Here is an 18,927-nt window from a genome sequence, read left to right as displayed (position 1 = left end):
ATGATAAAACTGAGATCTACCGTCATCGGAGGTGAATGTAGAGCATGAATGAATGAAACGCAGGTGTCCCCCCCCTATTCCCTAGTTCTCCCTTTCTCTCCCTCCCCCTCCCTCCCCCCGCCGCCCCCACACAACAACACGGGACTATGACAACCCCTCTGACGTGCCTGGTGGGGCGGGGCGGGGCACTGGCGGGGACCACGGATCTCGGGGGTCGCGGGGCCTCATAAGACCACATCACACACTGACTAGAATACTTGGCCCGCCTGACGGAGGGGGAGGCGCGCACACACACACACACACACACACACACACACACACACACACACACACACACACACACACACACACTGTTTACATGTGTTAATTAAGAAAAGTATCCATCAACATCTTGAGACAAAACGACACCACGGACGAGGAATATTGATAATGTTATGTATATATGAAATAATTTATGACGCTCGCTTCTGACGGAGACACTCGCGACGCGAGGGCGCGGTCCAGCCACTGGGTGGTTAGATTCAGGACACACACACACACACACACACACACACACACACACACACACACACACACACGACCTTCCCGCGACGCCAGGACGTGAACTGTATACTGTTACCTGCGTGTCGACACATCTCTGAACCCTCCCCCCAAACACCTGCCGGGCACGCTTCAACCGCGCACGTTCACGTCCATGGCGCCTCAAACTGGATATCATTGTTTTCAGACTCTATGTGTGCGTCTCTCCAATTCCAGCTCCCCACCACCCCAGCTGTACATATTACACCATAACCTTAACAACTGATTAGCTTGGAACAGCCACCCGCAGCTGCTCTGCCCAGCAGTCTAGCAGCCGCGCCCCCGGCGTGTACCTAAGTATAGTTTCATCACATGATAAAAAACAATTAAAAAAAAGCTGTTGACGCCAAGGAACTCGCAGGGCAGCACCCTAAGAGTGCCCGTGGGGCCCACCTCACTCCTACTTGCCCGGGCAATGGAGCGCCTCCGTACCCGGGCCACAACACACACTAGTTATTGTCGCCATCGTGTCTTTCCGGAGTGTTTCAGCGAGAAGCGTCACACGGACCGTCAGGGTTGGCACAACACAGATTTACCCCAAATGAATGGCGCCGCTTTTTCTGCGGTCGGTCGTCCACCCCCCTACCCTCCCTCCCTCCTTCCCTCCCCTCGCTCAACACTCGGGACACCGAGGAAAGCGAACCTAAGAACAATGACTGAAACGACCACACTACCCGCCTGCCTCGACGGGCGGCGGGGTCTACGCGCCTACGTTAAGCTCAGGTCTTGGAGGCGGCGGCCACGACGCGGCCGCCGCTGCGAGGCCGAGGGTGGCGGCGCCTCGGCTCGGCGCGAGGGCCACTTGATCCCTCAGCGGCGGATGTAGCGACAAACAGTATTTTACGGACTAACACGAACATCTGAGATCTGTTATAATTACCTACGCTTGTCTTTGAGTGAATCTCGGTGCTTGTAAAAGTACATCACTAACGTACGTACGTACGTACTTACATAACTCCTCATTCGGTACAAACAACACTAATAGATACAGTGTTCAAAGTTAAAACTTTTAATTTAGGAAACTTTTAAGAGCAAATAATTACATCTCACACACACACACACACTCTCTCTCTCTCTCTCTCTCTCTCTCTCTCTCTCTCACACACACACACACACACACACACACGCCAGGGGAGGCAGGACGCCCCCCGCTGGTCCAAGACTATGTACAGTATTTACACCGCCGCGCCAACGTCTCGGGGACGCGGCCCTCGTGGTCACGGCACCTTGACCTCGCGGTTCATGTCGCGCCCTCACCGTCTCCGCCCCGCCCCGCCCCGCTCCGTGGGTGGCCATGTCCCTGCCAGCCCAGGCTCAGGCCACTCCCCGTCGGGGCCTGCCGCCTCGTGTCGGCGTGCCTCCGGCAGGGGAGGGTGACTCCAGGGATGCCTGCTAACCTGCCTCCTCCTTCCCCTCCTCCTCCTCAAGGTCCCACCACTCGAGGTGGTCCACAAGTGTTTGAGGACAACCCTCGTGGAGTCATTGCCTCAAACAGCCGCAGGTCCGCCCCTGAAGCAGCACCATCCGGGCCGGTGCGCCACTCAGCCGCCACCGCTCACCGCCCGGCCCGACGCGCGCCGCCCAACAGCACGAGGGCCGCAAGGAGCAGCGCGAGACTCGGCGAGGCGGAGATGTGGGCAGCAGAGACATCCCACACGCAGGGCGGCTCCGAGCAGTTGAGGAGCAGCCGCTGGGCCCCGACGGGGTCGTGCTCCCACAGGTCGCGCTGCGCCGTCAGGGCCGCCACCCGGAAGCTCTTGTCACCCGTGGCCATGAGGTCAAAGATGCAGGAGTCCAGGTAGTAGTCCGTCATGTTGTACTCCTTGCACAGAATCACGGCCTGCGGGGAGAGTGTCAGTCAGCCGCGGCGCGCCACACACAGCCTGGCCCTGCCGAGCCGAGCCTTGCCATGCGTGGCGAGGCTCCCTGGCTCACGGGCATTATAACAGCCATGCTATTTATGTGATTTAATGAGACAGTATAATGATGTGTCCTTATTCAAGTAAATTACCGCCTCCTAAACAGGCTCCTTCTCCCAAGTCACAATAGCGAAACATTTAACAACAGGCTACAAGGGAACACAACACAATCCTTGGGGGCCTCACCTGAGACTTGGCCATGGCGGGGGAGGCCACGGGCGGGGGCGGCGCCGTGGGCAGCCTCTCGTTGTCCGGGCAGCCCCCCACACACAGCTGCATCTCCTCGCCCTCACCCACCTCGCTCTCCGGCAGCGTCACATGCACCGTCAGGTACCTGAAAGACACGCACACTGAAGTAACTTGCAACACACACACACACACACACACACACACACACACACACACACACACACACACTAAGTGAACCACGCCGTCGTTGGGCGAGGCGACGTCCTCCTCTCTTTTTAAGGCGGCGAGATATTTACTTTACCTCCCTTCTCTAGTCCTTTACGGATTCCCTCTGCCTTCCTTTTTGTATCCTTCCCCTTCCTTCTTCTCTTTTATGTGTTCCCTTCTTCCTTTATGTATCCTCCTTCCTCTCCTTCTCTTCGATGATTCCTTTCTCCTTCCTTTGTGGATTTCCTTCTCATTTTATGCAAAACCTCATTTTTTTACTCTTTTCCTCCCGTTTTCCTTCATGTATATCCTCGTTTCTTTATGCTTTCCTTCTCCTTCCTTCCAGCATTCACGTTTCTCTCATTTGTGTATATTGACGCTTCTCCTCCAGTCCTGCATGTCCTTCCCTTCATCCCAGGCCGAGGATCCTCCAGCGACACAGCCAAAAGGGGGTCAGGAGGGAGCGACGCTAAAACAAAAGGCAGGAGCGAGGAGGAGGAAGAGGAGGAGGCGGCGGCGGCGGCGGCGGAGAAGGAGGCGAGGAGGGAGAGAGTGAATGGACGACGCCAGACTCGTTACGGGCACGTCCTTTTACGGCCTAACCTGACGATCTACGACGCTCCTCTGCAATCTGGGGCGGCGGGGGCGTGGCGGGGAGGCGGCAAAGGAGGACGAGGGAGAGGGAGAGGGTGTGGATTTCGGGCGGAGGGGGAAGGAAGGGGAGGGGAAGGTGGGGGCCAAAGAAGGGTGGGACATGGGACAGAAACGAAGGAGAAAGAGGCAGGGGGAGAGAGAGGGTATGGAAAGGGGAGTAGGGAAAGAGGGGAAGGTGGGGGCCAAAGAAGGAAGGGACATGGGATGGGGAAGAAAGAAAAGGAAGAGGAAGAAGGAGATAAAAAAAGTGAAGGAGGGAAAGGTTGCGGATCAAAGAAGGAGAAAGGAGAAAAGGAGGAAGAAGAAGAGGTAAAAAAGAAGGAAGAGGATATTGATAAAAGGAGTGAGGAAGAAGGGAAGGTAGAGGATCACAGAGAAGTGGGAGATGGGACAGGAACGAAGAAAAAAAGGAAGAAAAGAGGAAGACAGTGTGGATAAAGGGAGGAAGAGAGTGTGGGTCAAGGGGAAGGGGAAGAAGGAGAGGTAGAGGATGAAAGTAGGGCGGGACATGGGACGGGAACAAAGAAGGAAGAGGAAGACGATGGGGTAGAAGGGAGTAGGAAGGGAGAGGGTATAGATAAAGGGAAAGTAGATCAAAGAACGGCAGGACATGGAGAGGAAACGAAGGAGAAAAGAAAGAAGAGGAAGAAAAGGTAAACAGAATGAAAGGAGAGGGGAAGGATAGTGGGAGTCAGGAAGAAGGAAGGAAGGAGTAGAGGATCAAGGAAGAAAGGAGAACGAAGGGGAAAAGGAGGAAGAGGAAAAAGAGGAGGACAAAGGGTGTTAGAAAGAAGGGAAATGATAGGGGAGCAAAAAAGGGCGGCACAGGGACAGAACAGGGACCGAAGAAGAGGAAGAAGAGGTGAGTGGGATGTAGCGTGTGTGGACTTAGGGCGTTGGGGAAAGGAAGACGTAGAGAAAGAGAAGGGCGAAGGGCGGGACAGGTCGAAGGGAGGAACTGAAGAAGGAAGATGAGCGGAAGACGGACAGGAGGGAGAAGAGAGAAGATCGTGAGAAGTGGAGAGGAGAGGAGAATGAGGACATAAGAACGGATAAAAGAAGGATAATAAGATGAAGGAGAGGGAAGAAGAGGGGAGAGAGGAAGATAGCGTGGATTAAGGGTGTGGAAAATGGAGAGGAGAGGAGGATAGAGGACATAAGAATGGATAAAAAGAGGATAATAAGATGGAGGAGAGAGGAGAAGAGAGGAAAAAGGGTGATAAAGGGGGTGATAAGGGCGTGGGAAATGGAGAGGGTGAAGAGAAGAGAGAAGAATAGACGACAAAGAACGAATAAAATGAGTCAAAGGAGGATAATAAGGTGAAGGAGATGGAAGAGACGAAGACAACACCTCTCTCATTAGCATTCAACACCTGGCCTGAAGTTTTTACGTGTTTAAGGGTCATATTCTTACACATATTGGCGCCCAAACTCACATATTAGACAAGGCTTTCGTAGGAGTTTTGTGCATTTCTAGGGAGGGGTAGTTTTATGATCCTGGTGGTAGTCTGACCATTCTTCTGTACCATGAACCTAAAGGAACACTCATTTGAACGCGAGCGATCTTCTTTTTGGTCTTGATCTTGGTGATGAGAGAGAGCATGCGTCTGCCAAGTCTTTTGTAGGTGTTTTGAGCATTTCCAGAGGTAGTTTTATGGTTCTGGGAGTAGTTAGACCATAATTCTGGAGAACACTCATTAGAACACGACTGATCCTCTCTTTGGCCTTTGGAAATAACTGCTGTGAGGGTCTGTGCATACGAACATAAGGTCAGTATTTTTAGACGCTTCCTTCTCTTAGATCAATCATTTATAACGGTAATTAAAGAGGATAAACGCACCCAAATGAGTTTCTATACGTTCATGGCGCAGAAACCTTGTCAAACTACCACCAGGGTCATAAAACTACTCATGGAAATGCCCACAAGTTCTAAGAAAGTCTTGTTAAATGTAGGTACTTGGTTATGGTTTAAGAATATGACACTAAGTATATTGCGCAATCGAGTGGCGTGAATGGGGAAATGGGAGAGAAACGAAAGAAAAAATGAGGAAGAAGAGGAGGGAGAGAGAGTAAGTAAAATGGGAGTGGGGAAGAAGGGAAATGACAGGGGAGCAAAAAAGGGCGGGACAGCGACAGAACAGGGACCGAAGAAGAGGAAGAAGAGGTGGGGAGAGATGAGAGGGAGATGGGAGTGAGAGGGATGGGTGAGTGGGTTTGGGCTTTCGGGTTGGTTCTCAGGTCCTTTACGTGCGTCCACTCCACACACCTGTCCTCGTCCATCAGGTGTGCCGCAGGTGATTATAAGGTGAGGGGCTCTTTCGGGTATTATTAATTAAGGTGAAGCGGCCATGTACGGCGGAGGGGCGACTTGAAAAGGAGGAGGAGGAGGAGGACGAGGAGGAGGAGGAGATTGGGAAGTTTAGCTAAAAGAGGAACATGCAGGACTCAGGACAAAGAGGGGGAGGAGGAGGAAAAGAAGATAGGAGTTAGGTGAGGGAGCAAGGGACTAAAGAGGAAAGGGATACGAGGGAATATGAAGAAGAGGAAAATTGTGAAGAAGAGGAGCAGGAGGACGAGCAGGAGGAGGAGGAGGAAAACAGGATGAGAAGGAAAACATAAGGAAAAGAAACAAGAACAAGAGAATACTCGAGGAAAAAATAAATATGAATAAAAATTTAACCCGGAAGCCAGTAACACATAAGCTGAAGGGCGAACGATTGAAGACACATAATACACAACAGAACGCAAGACCGGAAAAAAATATTGAAACGTAGAAACACAAAACAAAGAACACATAACCGAAAGAGTGAAGACACACATAAAAAGAAAACGATAAAGTGAAAACGCACAAAACATAACACACACACACACACACACACACACGCAGACACTCACTTCTCGATCTTCCTGACGGCGACGGTGGCGTTGATGTAGGCGACGGTGATGAGGACGTGCTCGCCGGGGACGCGCTCCTGTACCTGCGTGTGCGGGCGTGACGCGGAGCCGCCCGTCCAGGTGGTGCCGTCCACGAAGGCCCGCGGCAGCGCCTCCGCCGACGCCTCGTACGTGCGCTCCCCCCCGCAGGACCCGTGTTCCTTCACCAGCACCGTCACCTGTGGGCAAAAGATCTTAATTACCACGAGGCTCAGGAACACGTATACAGGTGGAAGGCTATTATTATTATTATTATTATTATTATTATTATTATTATTATTATTATTATTATTATTATTATTATAAGACGAAACAGACAGAGAGGGAGGAATTGCCTGTTTCAGGAGCTATCAAACTTTTGAGACGCCAAGAAAGAGAAAATGAAAGTGAGAGCGATGGGAGAGAAAGAGAAAGAGGACGAGAGAATAGAAGATTATAGAAATGGAGGGACAGAGGAATAGCGTAATGACGATCTCAAAAACTCACAAGAAACCAAAAAAAATAAAGAAATAAAAACAACACGGACGAAGACAACTTAATTACTGTACTGTGGGGAAGAAAGACTCAAGTGGAGACATACACAGGTAAAAAAAAACTACAGGTAAAACTATATAACACGACTCAGGTAGACACACACTCGTTAACGTAGAGAATATTAAGGAGAAGATACAGTGCTCCCTCGAGGATATACAGGTGAAAAAAAATACAGGTAAAACTATATAAATTAACTCCGAAAGGACTCAGGTAGACACTCGCAAATGTAGAGAGCATAAGGAAAAGGAAATAAGACGCACCCGATGATATACAGGTGAAGAATACAGGTAAAACTATAGAAATTCACTCAGGAAGGACTCAGGTAGATACTCGTAAGCGTAGAGAGCATAAAGAAAAGGATATGAGGCGCGTTCAAGTTTATACAGGTGAAAAATACAGGTAAAACTACTATATAACAGAACTAGGAGAGGGGGGAGTCAGGTATAGATGCACAACACCCAGGTGAATAAAATGAAAAAAAGATGAAAGACTTGCTCGTGGAAGGTCAGAACAGATTGTGACGCTCAGGTATTCAGAAACAGGTGAAAAATTAATGAAGTCTAGGTAAAAAACGCGCCCCCAGTAAGGCAAAAACAATTATTACAAGCATTTACAGGTAGATATAAGCAAGCACGCACACGCACACACACACACACACACACACACCATAAACCACAGGGTCGATGGTGCATGTCCGTAAATCCACCCCTATGTGTTAATTGGCGTGTGTGTATGACCGTGTGTGTGTGTGTATGTGTGTGCGTGTGTGTGTGTATGCGTGTAGGTACGTGTGTGTCTGTAACTCGATGGCGGTAAAAAATGATGTGATAAAAGTCTTTCATAATGTAGTAAATGACCCCACCCCGCCCCGCCCCGCCCAGTCCCATCCCTCACCCCTTCCCCTTTCCTTCTTCCCCCTCACGAACGCACCCCTTCCCTTCCCCTTACCCCCCAAAAAAGTCCCACCGGCTCCCCCAAATGAACACATACCCACACGCAAGAGCAATTGTGTGTGTGTGTGTGTGTGTGTGTGTGTGTGTGTGTGTGTGTGTGTGTGTGTGTGTGTGTGTGTGTGTGTGTGTGTTGCTTATAAGTGGAGGGTTAATGCTCGTAATCTGTTCTTATCTTCCTCGTCTTCGTTTTATATTCTTTTATCTATTATTTTTTTTTTCTCCCTCTCTTCATCTTCGGCGCCTCCTTCCCCTCCGGCGTCAACTGCCCTTAATAACGCCTCACTTACCTGGTCTTGAGTCGCCCCGCCCCACCTTTTTAGTGTAATCATTATTCATATATTTCTGCATCAGTTCCCATTGGCGTTTTTTTTATGGTTGTTGTTGGTGGCGGTGGCGGTTGTGGTTGTGGTTGTGGTGGTAGTGATGATGATGATGATGATGATGATGATGATGACTGGTGATATTAGTGGTAAAGGTGCATGCTAGGTGGTGTTGTTGTTGTTATTGTTGTTGTTGTTGTTGGTGGTGGTGGTACTGAGAGTGTACATGATGGTGGTGGTTGTGGTGCTGTCGGTGATGGTGATGATGACTAGATGGTGTTAGTGGTGCGGGAGCAAGCCTAACTGTGGTGCATGTGAGGTGTTGTTGTTATTGTTGTTGTTGTTGGTGGTGGTGGTGGTGACAGTAGTGGTGGTGATGATGATGTAGTGTTGTTTGTGGTGCAGGTGCAAGATTACCTGTAATGTGTGCACGCCAGGTGTTGCGGAGGGTAATTAAAGGCTCGTGTGTGTACATGTGTGTGTCCTCCTGTAATGTTCCTTTGATGTGTTGTTGATGATGATGATGATGATGAGGGTGTGGAGAACTGGTGGTTGCTGTACAGTTGTTAAAACGGTTCATAGTTCCCAGTTCAGACTTGGAAACCTTTTATTAGAGACTTAGATTTAGCTTCAGATTTAGATTTAAATTTTTAGCAACTTTTCAGATACTTTTATTTTACAACAAAGATACAGCTCAAGGGCAGAAAAAAAGGAAACAATAATAAAAAAAAGCCCGCTACTCGCTGCTCCTACATGGTGGCGTAGAGGATCCTTGGGAACTACCTGCTTTTGATGATCATAATAATCTGCTTTACCTAATCAAGGGAGGCGGTGGCGGAGTGGTCAGCGTGCGGGAGTGGTGAGCCCGGGGACCCAGGTTCAACTCCCACCGATGCACGCTGAGAATTTTCAACCATCGCCGAGTTGGGGAAGATTACCACATGCTGTCGAGATCTTCAATCAACCCTAACTTCAGCGATATCGTTCAAGTAGAGCACCTGGGGGCATCATAGGCCGAGCAAGAGTCATAAACCACTGCAGGCTCTCATGAGGGGTGGCCCAAGAGACCCCTGATGAGAGCCTGCCTTCGCTATATGCAGCACCTAAAAATAATAATAATAATAATAATCTTTAATAATCAAACAGCTTCTCATCGCCCAACGATCCGAGACACCGTTCACCTGCAGGATTTCGCTCAGCCGTCAGGTAACTTCTGCTCCGCCTTGCACGAACACTGATACAAGAAACTCCACAGGGGGGCGCGGGGGGGCGAGGGGCGTATTCTCCTTCCCACACCTGGCACGATCTACTCCAATAACAATGATGGTGATGATGGTGGTGAGGGTGGTGATGAAGGTGGTAATTGCAGGTGGTGATAATGAAGCGAACGGAGTCAGGCCTCTCTCTCTCTCTCTCTCTCTCTCTCTCTCTCTCTCTCTCTCTCTCTCTCTCTCTCTCTCGGCCCCACCACAACTTTCCGATAAAACCCATGCACCCCACCCTCTAAACACACACACACACACACACACACACACACACACACACACCCCCTCTCTCTCTCTCTCTCTCTCTCTCTCTCTCTCTCTCTCTCTCTCTCTCTCTCTCTCTCTCTCTCTCCCTTGTCTTGAACCTGTTAACAAGATCCAATCCAACCTGATCCACTCACACCTACACCCAGACAGGATCCAACCCTCTATACTCCCCCCCACCGACCCCCCATACCCTTCCCCCTCCTCACACCCTTTCCACATCTCTACTACATCTCCTGCACACCCACACCCACATCCCTAGGCGGAGTGGCGGGCTTGTATGCGTGGCGGGTGGGCTGTGGAGTGGGCGGGCTGAGTGGAGGGGAGTGGGCGTGGTGGAAAAAAGGATGGGGTATTTAGGAGGTGGTTGAGAGAGGTGATGGGTTGAGAAGTGGATGGGAATAGGATTAAAGGGGTGGAGGAGGAGTATGGGTAAATGAGGAAGGGTGAGTTTGGGTGAGTGAGTGAGTGGAGGAGGAGACTGCGTGGGTGAGAAAGGTTGAAGGATGAGATTGGGTGAGTGCAAAGATCATTAGGTGGGTGAAGGAAGAGATCGATACAGAAATTTTATATGAAAAGAGAAAAAAATTAGGGAAGAAAAAGAGGAAAACAAGAGACCCTGACAGTGAAGAGCAACATCGGGGAGTACCGTTGCAAAGGCGAAACTCCCGATCGTGAACTGAACTGAAGAGAATACAAACGGGTGGATGATTGAGACGTAGGTGGATGAACTGAAAGATAAGAAAGTGGATGTGAATAAGAGTAAATGGTAGATGAAATACGACGAGTGGATGAGGGTGGCTGTTGGTGGACTAGGGAACATGAGAAGGATAGTGGAGGAAAAGGGTGAATGAGTGGATTGAGACGCAGATGAATGAGATGTAAGATAAGATAGTGGATTTGAATACTTGAGGAAGACAGGAAGAGGAGGATGAGAGGGCGACAAAGGTTGATAGATAAGCGAAAAGTTAAGAGAGTGGAAGCTAATATGAGTGAATGGGATATGAAAGAGCATGAGTGAGTGAGGCAGGAGGAGGAAGAGGAGAGTGGAAAAAGAAAAAGCCGAGTAAATAAAAGGCTTGCAATATGAATGGGTGGGTGATAGGATGAATATACTGACGTGGGTGAAAGGTAAGGTGAGAAGGGAAGGAAAGTTACATAGAAATTACATGAAGGTTTAGAGGAAAAGTGTGAGGTGGAGACAGGTAGGAAGAGAAAGAAGAGGGAGGGAGAGATGGGAAAGGGAGAGGAGGGACGAAGGGGGAAGGGAGGAGGGCAAAAGGGCATAAAAGTGGGTGGGGGTTTGTTTGGGGTGGGCGGGGTGGGTGTGAAGGTTAATGGGAGGGCGCGGAGGCTGCAGGAACACAAAACACGCAACACTTATGACGCAATACTTCACTGAGGACATATCGGGGAGGGTGGGTGGGTGGGTAGAGGGTGGGAGCGAGAGCGAGAGAGAGAGAGAGAGAGAGAGAGAGAGAGAGAGAGAGAGAGAGACCGACCCAGCCAGACAGTCGCAGGGCGTGGGTCAGCCTCGCCTTACCTGGGCAGGTGTATGGGAGGGCGAGGCGCGGGTGTTGTTTACCCCGCCGTCACCCTCCTTGATTCGCCGTGTTCCCGTCACCTAGCCCCCCCCACTTCTCTCTCTCTCTCTCTCTCTCTCTCTCTCTCTCTCTCTCTCTCTCACCTGTCCTATTCAACACGACCTTCCTCGATAGCGTTATTTAAAGTCTTCCAGCAAAGGGTATACAGAGCTCACTAACGGTCCTCAATTACGGCACGTTAAGCAATGATACACGAAGGAAAAAAGGAAGGAAGTACGTAGTTATGCCTCACCCAGTAGTACGGTATCGATCAGGCTCATTAGATTTCTTTGAGTTTTGGGTCGAGGCTAAAAGTGTTGTCAGAGAGAAGCTCGTGTGCTCCTTCGCTACCTGAGAACTGATTCCTAAAGGTTGATTTCTTAATGCTGATCTGTGTGGAGAGAGTAAATATGGTGTGTGTGTGTGTGTGTGTGTGTGTGTGTGTGTGTAGGGGGGGGGGGGGGAAGAGAAGTGTAAATGTCCCTATGTGTATTTGGGTGCGTGTAAATTATAGCGTGTGTGTGTGTGTGTGTGTGTGTGTGTGTGTGTGTGTGTGTGTGTGTGTGTGTGTGTGTGTAGGTTGCGGGGTCACAGGTGTTGCTGCACGTCACCCCTTTAGGAGGTCACACCTGTACGGGTACGGAGGTCAGGTCAGACAAAGGTCACCTGTATTTGTCGGGGTCTCCACCCTGACGCGCCTTACTGGTAGACGCGGCTCCTCCTCCTCCTCCTCCTCCTCCTATTACCTCTTATTCTCCTCCCTCTCCTTAATTTTTCTTAACTCTTCGCTTTCCTCCATTTTATCCTTCTCCTATTACTCCTCCTCCTCCTCCTCCTCTTTAAATTTTTTGCAACATTGTTTTCTTCCTCATCTTCATCCTGTTGCTCCTCCTCCTCCTCCTCCTCCTCCTTCTGCTCCACTTAATTCTTCTTTATCTAATCTTAATCTTCGTTTTCCTCTTGCTCGTCCATTTATGATTCCTCTTCCCTCCTCCTCCTCCTCCTGCTCCTCTTCCTTCTTCTCTTACTTACAGCTTTCTCTTTGTTATTATCCTTTTATTTTCCTTTTCCTCCTCTGCCATTTTTCTTTTTCAATGATTTCTCTTCCCTCCTCTCTTTCTCCGTCTCCTGGTCATCTTCCTTCTTCTCTTTCTCTCAGCTTTCCCCTCCTTACTTTACTGTCATATCACCATTTTCTCCTCTTTCCATTCTTCTTCTATGATTTCTCTTCCCTCCCTCCTCTCCTCTTACTCCTGTTCATCTTTCCTCTTCTCTTTCGGTTCGCTTTCTCCTTGCTTGTTATTCTCCTTTTCATCTTCTTTTTATTCTTCTTCTCTTGCACAATGTTCTCCTCCTCTCCCTTCTCTTCTTGCTCATCTCCTTCTCTTTTCAGCTTTCTCCTCATTCTTCTTCTCTTCCTCCACTAACTATTCCTCTTCTCTCGCACAAAGCCCTCCTCCTCCTCCTCCTCTTCCTTATCCTAATCCTCTTCTTACTCCTCCTCTTTCCCAGACAGTCAAGAGGTCAAAACCCCCGACTCTTCCCCATCCTTCCCCCTCTCCCTCCTCCTCCTCCCCTTTTATAAACTCCCCTCATTCTTCTTCCCAAGCTAAGCAAAACCTCATTTACCCCCTCTCTCTGTCTCTCCCCCCACCACTTATCTCCCCCTCCTTGGCCTATCCCCTTTCCTCCCCACTCCAACCCTCCCCCCTCTCTCTCTTTCTTGCTCCCCCCCCCCTTCCCCTTCTTCGGCCTACTTGACAGACAGGTAAAGTTAGGCCACAAATAGTACAGAGGGCAAAGTTAAGCAACATATATCATCAAGTTTGATCTCCCCCCCCCTTCTTCTCCCTCCCTTCCTTCCTCCCCTTCTCCCCTCTCTCCCTCTTTTTCTTTCTTTTTTTATTTTCTTTCTCCCTCTCTCTCTTATTCGCAACCCATAAAGCTGTCTTCTCACTCTCTCCCACACTCGCTCACACACACACACACACAGACACACACCTGGGATAATTGTCGTAACGGAAATTAAAATGAAGCAAACAACGACTAACGATGAAGAGAGAGAGAGCGAGAGAGAGAGAGAGAGAGAGAGAGAGAGAGAGAGAGAGAGAGAGAGAGAGAGAGAGAGAGAGATGTGGTAAGGGTCATTATACTCCCTCTCTCCCCCCACACCACAAATACCCACACTATATCTTGTCATTAAACACACACACACACACACACACACACACACACACACACACACACACACTCATAAAAGATTAATTAGACGCACTATCATTATCGTCTGGTCATGAATACGTGTGTGTGTGTGTGTGTGTGTGTGTGTGTGTGTGTGCGTTATAATTGGACGAACGAGATAAAGATGAGACCAGGTGGAAAAAGGTGGAACAGTAATAAGTGGAGACAGATGGAAGAGGGAGAGAGGAAGAGGGAGAGGAGGAGGAGGAGGAGGAGGAGGAGGAGGAGGAGGAGGAGAAGGAGGAGGAGAAGGAGAGGAGGGAGGAAGAAGAGCCGGAGGGTTAGCAAGATCCGGGTTCAGTTTTGGGTGAGCGAGACAAAAACCTAGAATCTTGTGTGTGTGTGTGTGTGTGTGTGTGTGTGTGTGTGTGTGTGTGTGTGTGTGTGTGACAGATAGACAGGTGGACGGCCATGCAGACAGTTCAATCAGGAGGCAGACAGACAAACAGACAGATAAATTGACATCTCTCCTGTGAACATCTGCTACTCTCTCTCTCTCTCTCTCTCTCTCTCTCTCTCTCTCTCTCTCTCTCTCTAACACACACACACACACACAAGGATCAAGGGTCAGGTGGCAGTTCCTACGTACACCATCACCACCACCATCACCACCAGCACCACCACCACCACCGTCCCCCACCTGCGTCGCCGCCGCCACCAAGGTCAGGTTAAGTAAGGTCAAGACCACCAGGAGCCGCTTGCGAGAGTCCTATCATGCCACCCCACTGACCTCTCTCTCTCTCTCTCTCTCTCTCTCTCTCTCTCTCTCTCTCTCTCTCTCTTACAGTGTATAGCTTGTTTTTACTCAGTCTTGCATCTTTGTTTTTACTCACACTCGCCTCTCGGTCACTCACCCATCCGCCCGCTGCGTCATTCACTTATTCTTTACTAACATTCAAGCACTCACCCACTCATTCTCACTCATTCTTTACTCACAGTCATTCTTTCCTCACCCTCACCCATGAAACACAGAGACACTCATGCACTCACTCTCTGCGTTCAATCACTCAATATTTACTCACTCTCTCCAATGCAACACTCATCCGATCACTTACAAATTCATTTTTTTCGTATGTCACTCATTATTTACTCACCCACTCCAATGCAACACTCCCAAGGTCAGTCACCCACCACTTCCTGCGTCGTTCACTTATTCTTTCATTCATTCGTATAACTATTTTACTAACACAAGAGTTCCCCATCTCACTAAAGTCTATCCTCATTCATTCACTACTACTACTACTACTACTACAACTACTACTACGACGACTAGAGTTAGATTATCAATATCATGACAGAAAATATATAAAAATACGAGTTTTTGGTGTTACAACGAGAGAGAGAGAGAGAGAGAGAGAGAGAGAGAGAGAGAGAGAGAGAGAGAGAGAGAGAGAGAGAATAAAACTAAAACAGACAATGCTGGAGAAATCCGCAGATATATAAAAAAAAGTGGTTTTAAAAGAAAATTACAAATATCTGAGTGGATGTGGAAGTGTGTGTGTGTGTGTGTGTGTGTGTGTGTGTGTGTGTGTGTGTGTGTGTGTGTGTGTGTGTAGGAGTGAGAGAATGCGAGTTCGTTGGTGTTACCGGAGAATTTCTTGGGACTGGTGAGGAAGAGGTTGAGTAAATGAAGGAATAAATGAGTGAAGGAAAAAATGAATGAGTGAGTGAGATATTGAGTGCGTAAGTTAATGAATGAATGAATGAATGAATGAATGAATAAATGAATAAATGAATGAGTGGCCTCTGTATATGTGATTGTGTGGATAAGAGAACGAGTGTGTATACGTGTGTGAACGAGTTTGCAAGACAGCGAAAACAAACACGTAAATAATTATCAAAGGAAAAACAAACCAACGAGAGATAGATAGATAGATAGATAGATAGAGATAGATAGATAGATAGATAGATAGAGAGAGAGAGAGAGAGAGAGAGAGAGAGAGAGAGAGAGAGAGAGAGAGAGAGAGAGAGAGAGACACACACACACACACACACACACACACACACACACACACACACACACACACACACACACACACAATAATGAAACAAAGAAAATATAAACGCAAACAAACAACAAGAGAAGTAAGAAACAAAGACAGTGAGAGAACGAGGGGAAAAAAAATCGGAAAAATAATAAAAATAAGAAAAACAACAAAGAGAATAAAACTGAATTAAAAACAGTATTACCATATTGGGCGCGCACTGAGGTGAGTAAGAGGTGAGTGAAGGTGCAAAACAAGGAGGTGAGAGGCGTGTGAAGTGACGGTTATCTTGTTTATCTGGTCCTTCCCTCCACTTCCCTGACACTTCGCTTACATCTGTGTTTGTGAGGAGGTGAACAAGCCCCAAGAAGTGAGTGGACGAGTGAGATATTGGTGAGTAAGGATGCGAATAAGGGTGTGAGTGAGTGAGTGAGTAAGCGTCTACGCCTCACCTTTCCCCTTCTCACCTCCCCTTAACTGGCGGGGCTAAGGCGAGGGCGGAAAAAAAAAGACGAAGTTAAGAATGCAGACAAAAAAAAAAAGAACAAAGAAACAGAACACAAAAAATAATAATAACAATACAAATAGTTCCTGCGAGAGCGAGAGAGAGAGAGAGAGAGAGAGAGAGAGAGAGAGAGAGAGAGAGAGAGAGAGAGAGAGAGAGAGAGAGAGAGAGTAAAAACAAACAAACAAAAAACAACAACCCAATATCAATAGCCAAGCAACACCAATTTATGAGACGTTTATGGTTAAGTTATTCCCAAACTACATATTCTTCGTGCGAGCTTTTGGGAGGAAGACTCGCAAACTAATTTTTTTTCTAGTTTTTGCACCTGGAGGCAAACACACACACACACACACACACACACACACACACACACACACACACACAATAGCCACGCCCTGTCAAAAACAAACAAACTTGGAGGAGAAGGGGGAAGGTGTAGGTCTCTGTAGGAGGTACAAAGATAAGGCTGGGATGGGAAGGAAGATAAAGAAAAGGAAGGAAGAAAAAAATAGGAGGCAGGAAAAAGGAGAAAAGGAAGGAAGAGCAAGAAGATGATAGATAAGTGATAAGAGAAAGAAGGAAGGCAGAAAGGAAATAAGAAAAGAAGGAAGGAAAAGTAGGGAAGGAGAAGGCCACTGAGGAAGGAAAGAAAGGAAAAGAAAATGGGAAAGGAAAGGGAGAGAGGGAAGGGGATGAACACAAAAGAAGAAAAAAAAGGTAAAATAGTTAAAAGAAGATAATGAGAATTAACGTGGAGGATAAAAAAGAAAAAGGAGTCATCTCACAAAAAAAAAAAAGAACTAAGATGTTATATTAATGTACGAAGATAAGAAGAAGAAAGAAACGAGAGTCGAGGAAGGAGGAAAAAAAAATCAGACGCAGCGGTGAAGGGCAGAGAAAGAAAAAGAAGAAAAGAAAGAGAAGGAGGAGGAAGAAGAAAAGGCATTATCTTCTCAAACAAAAAAAAAAGTGAGTTGTATTAATGTCCAGAGAGATAAGGAGAACGAAGATTGAGAAAGGGAATAAAAGAAAAGAGAAGACGAGGAAGAGGAGGAAGGGGATAAATGGGTGTGAGATGTTGTATTAATGAGCAGAGATAAAGAGAAGAAGGTGGAGAAAAAAAAAATAAAGTCAAGAGAGAGAATGGGAGAAGGATGGATAAAAAAAAAACTGAAGAAGAGGAGGAAGAGGAGGAGGAAGAGGAGGAGAGGGGAGTGTCACCTTCCCTAAAAAAAAAAAAAAGTTAAGACACTATAACAATGCTCAGAGATAAAGAGGAGGAAGAGGAAAAAAATAAGAGTTAAGAAAGAGAATGACAAAAGGACTGACAGCAAGGTGGAAGGAGGGAGATAAAGAAAAAAAAAGGTGACAGTCTTATTAATGTCAGAAGATAAAAAGGAAGAGGAAAGGAATAAGAGGCAAGACAAGAGAAACGGATAGATAGCAAGAGGAAAAGAAAGACATATAAGAGGAGGAAGAGGGAGTTAGATAAAAAATGAGACCCTCTTATTCATGACAGAAGATAAAGAGGAAGAGGAAAGGGGAGATTAGAAGATGGAAAACACTGTAGGATAAATAAGAGGGATGAAAAGGGAGAATAAATTTAAGAGGAAAGAGGAAGGAGTCACACAAAGAGGCAGGAGACACTTCTTAACTTCAGAAAATAAAAAGGAAGGAAAGAGGGAAGGAAAGATAATCAAAAGATGGAAAGACTAATGAATGGAGAAAAGGAAGAAGAGAAATTAGTAAAGAGGAATGAGAAAGGAGACACAAAGGAGGACGGGAGAGACTTAGAAAAAATAAAAGATAAGGAAGAAGAGAGAAGGAAAAGAACTAAAAGATGGAAGGAGCTGACGGATGGAGAGAGAAAGAAGAGGAAGAAGAAAAAAATGGAAAGGAAGAGATGGACACAAAAAGTAAAGCTAAAGATGAAGAGAAGAAGTAAAGAAAATAAATTCAAAGATGGTGACAGATGGATAAGAGGAACAAGAGGAAAAAGAGAAAGAGGAAAGAGGAGGTGGTGGTCACACAAAGAGGCGGGAAACTCTTATCAACGTCAGAAGATCAAGAGGAAGAGAGAAGGAAGGAGAGATACTGATGGATGGGTAAGAGGAAGAGGAGAGAGATAAAGAGGAATAAAGAGGAAATCACGTACAAAGAGGCGGGAGGAGTCTTATTAACCTCAGATAAAGAGGAAGAGGGAAGGAAGGAGAGATACTGATGCATAGATAAGAAGCAGAGAAAGAAGAGAAGAAAGAGGAGAAAGGAAGAGGAAAGTTACACAGAGGGGGGAGATAAACAGGAGATAAAGAGGAAGATAAAGAGGAAGAGGGAAGGAAAGATACTCAGAGATGGAAAACACTGACGGATGGATAAGATGAAGAAAAAGAGGAGCTATAAAGAAGAAAAAAGAAGAGGAATGTCACACAGAAAAAGGGGGAGGAGAACTATTAACATCAGAAAATAAAGAGGAAGAAAAAAAAAAGATAAGGATGGCTGGATAAAGAGAAAGAGAAAGAAGAGATAAAGAGGAGGAAAGAAGGGTAAAGCCACACACACACAAAGAAGGAGACTCTTATTACCGTCAGGAGATAAAGAGGAGGGCTTTAGAGGCCACGACACCCACAGTTTCCTCTTATGTTCTAAACTCGCGAACAATTTACGACGCCAGGGTGCAAATTTACTTCTATCTGAGAATTTACAAGCTGTGAGAGAGAGAGAGAGAGAGAGAGAGAGAGAGAGAGAGAGAGAGAGAGAGAGAGAGAGAAAAGGTATCGGATGACTATGCAAAG

At 47.4% G+C, this 18,927-nt stretch overlaps 1 protein-coding gene across 1 annotated transcript in view; it reads right to left on the bottom strand.

Moving 5' to 3' along the window:
* Positions 1 to 533: 533 nt before the first annotated feature.
* The window catches only part of LOC126982530 (repulsive guidance molecule A-like), a 118,344-nt gene continuing 99,950 nt past the window's right edge, over positions 534 to 18,927 (bottom strand). Inside the window, exons 4-6 of the mRNA XM_050834666.1 lie at positions 6,444 to 6,661; positions 2,685 to 2,832; positions 534 to 2,419 (exon numbers count right to left, since the gene is read on the bottom strand). Coding sequence (XP_050690623.1) covers positions 2,135 to 2,419; positions 2,685 to 2,832; positions 6,444 to 6,661 — 651 coding nt within the window. The 3' untranslated portion in view covers positions 534 to 2,134. The remainder of the gene's footprint in view (positions 2,420 to 2,684; positions 2,833 to 6,443; positions 6,662 to 18,927) is intronic.

The sequence above is a fragment of the Eriocheir sinensis genome, chromosome 51, assembly GCF_024679095.1.
Source record: "Eriocheir sinensis breed Jianghai 21 chromosome 51, ASM2467909v1, whole genome shotgun sequence".
In the NCBI taxonomy this organism is placed as follows: Eukaryota; Metazoa; Arthropoda; class Malacostraca; order Decapoda; family Varunidae; genus Eriocheir; species Eriocheir sinensis.
Note: the sequence above shows the minus strand (reverse complement) of the source record. Positions and strands in the feature narration are given on the sequence as shown.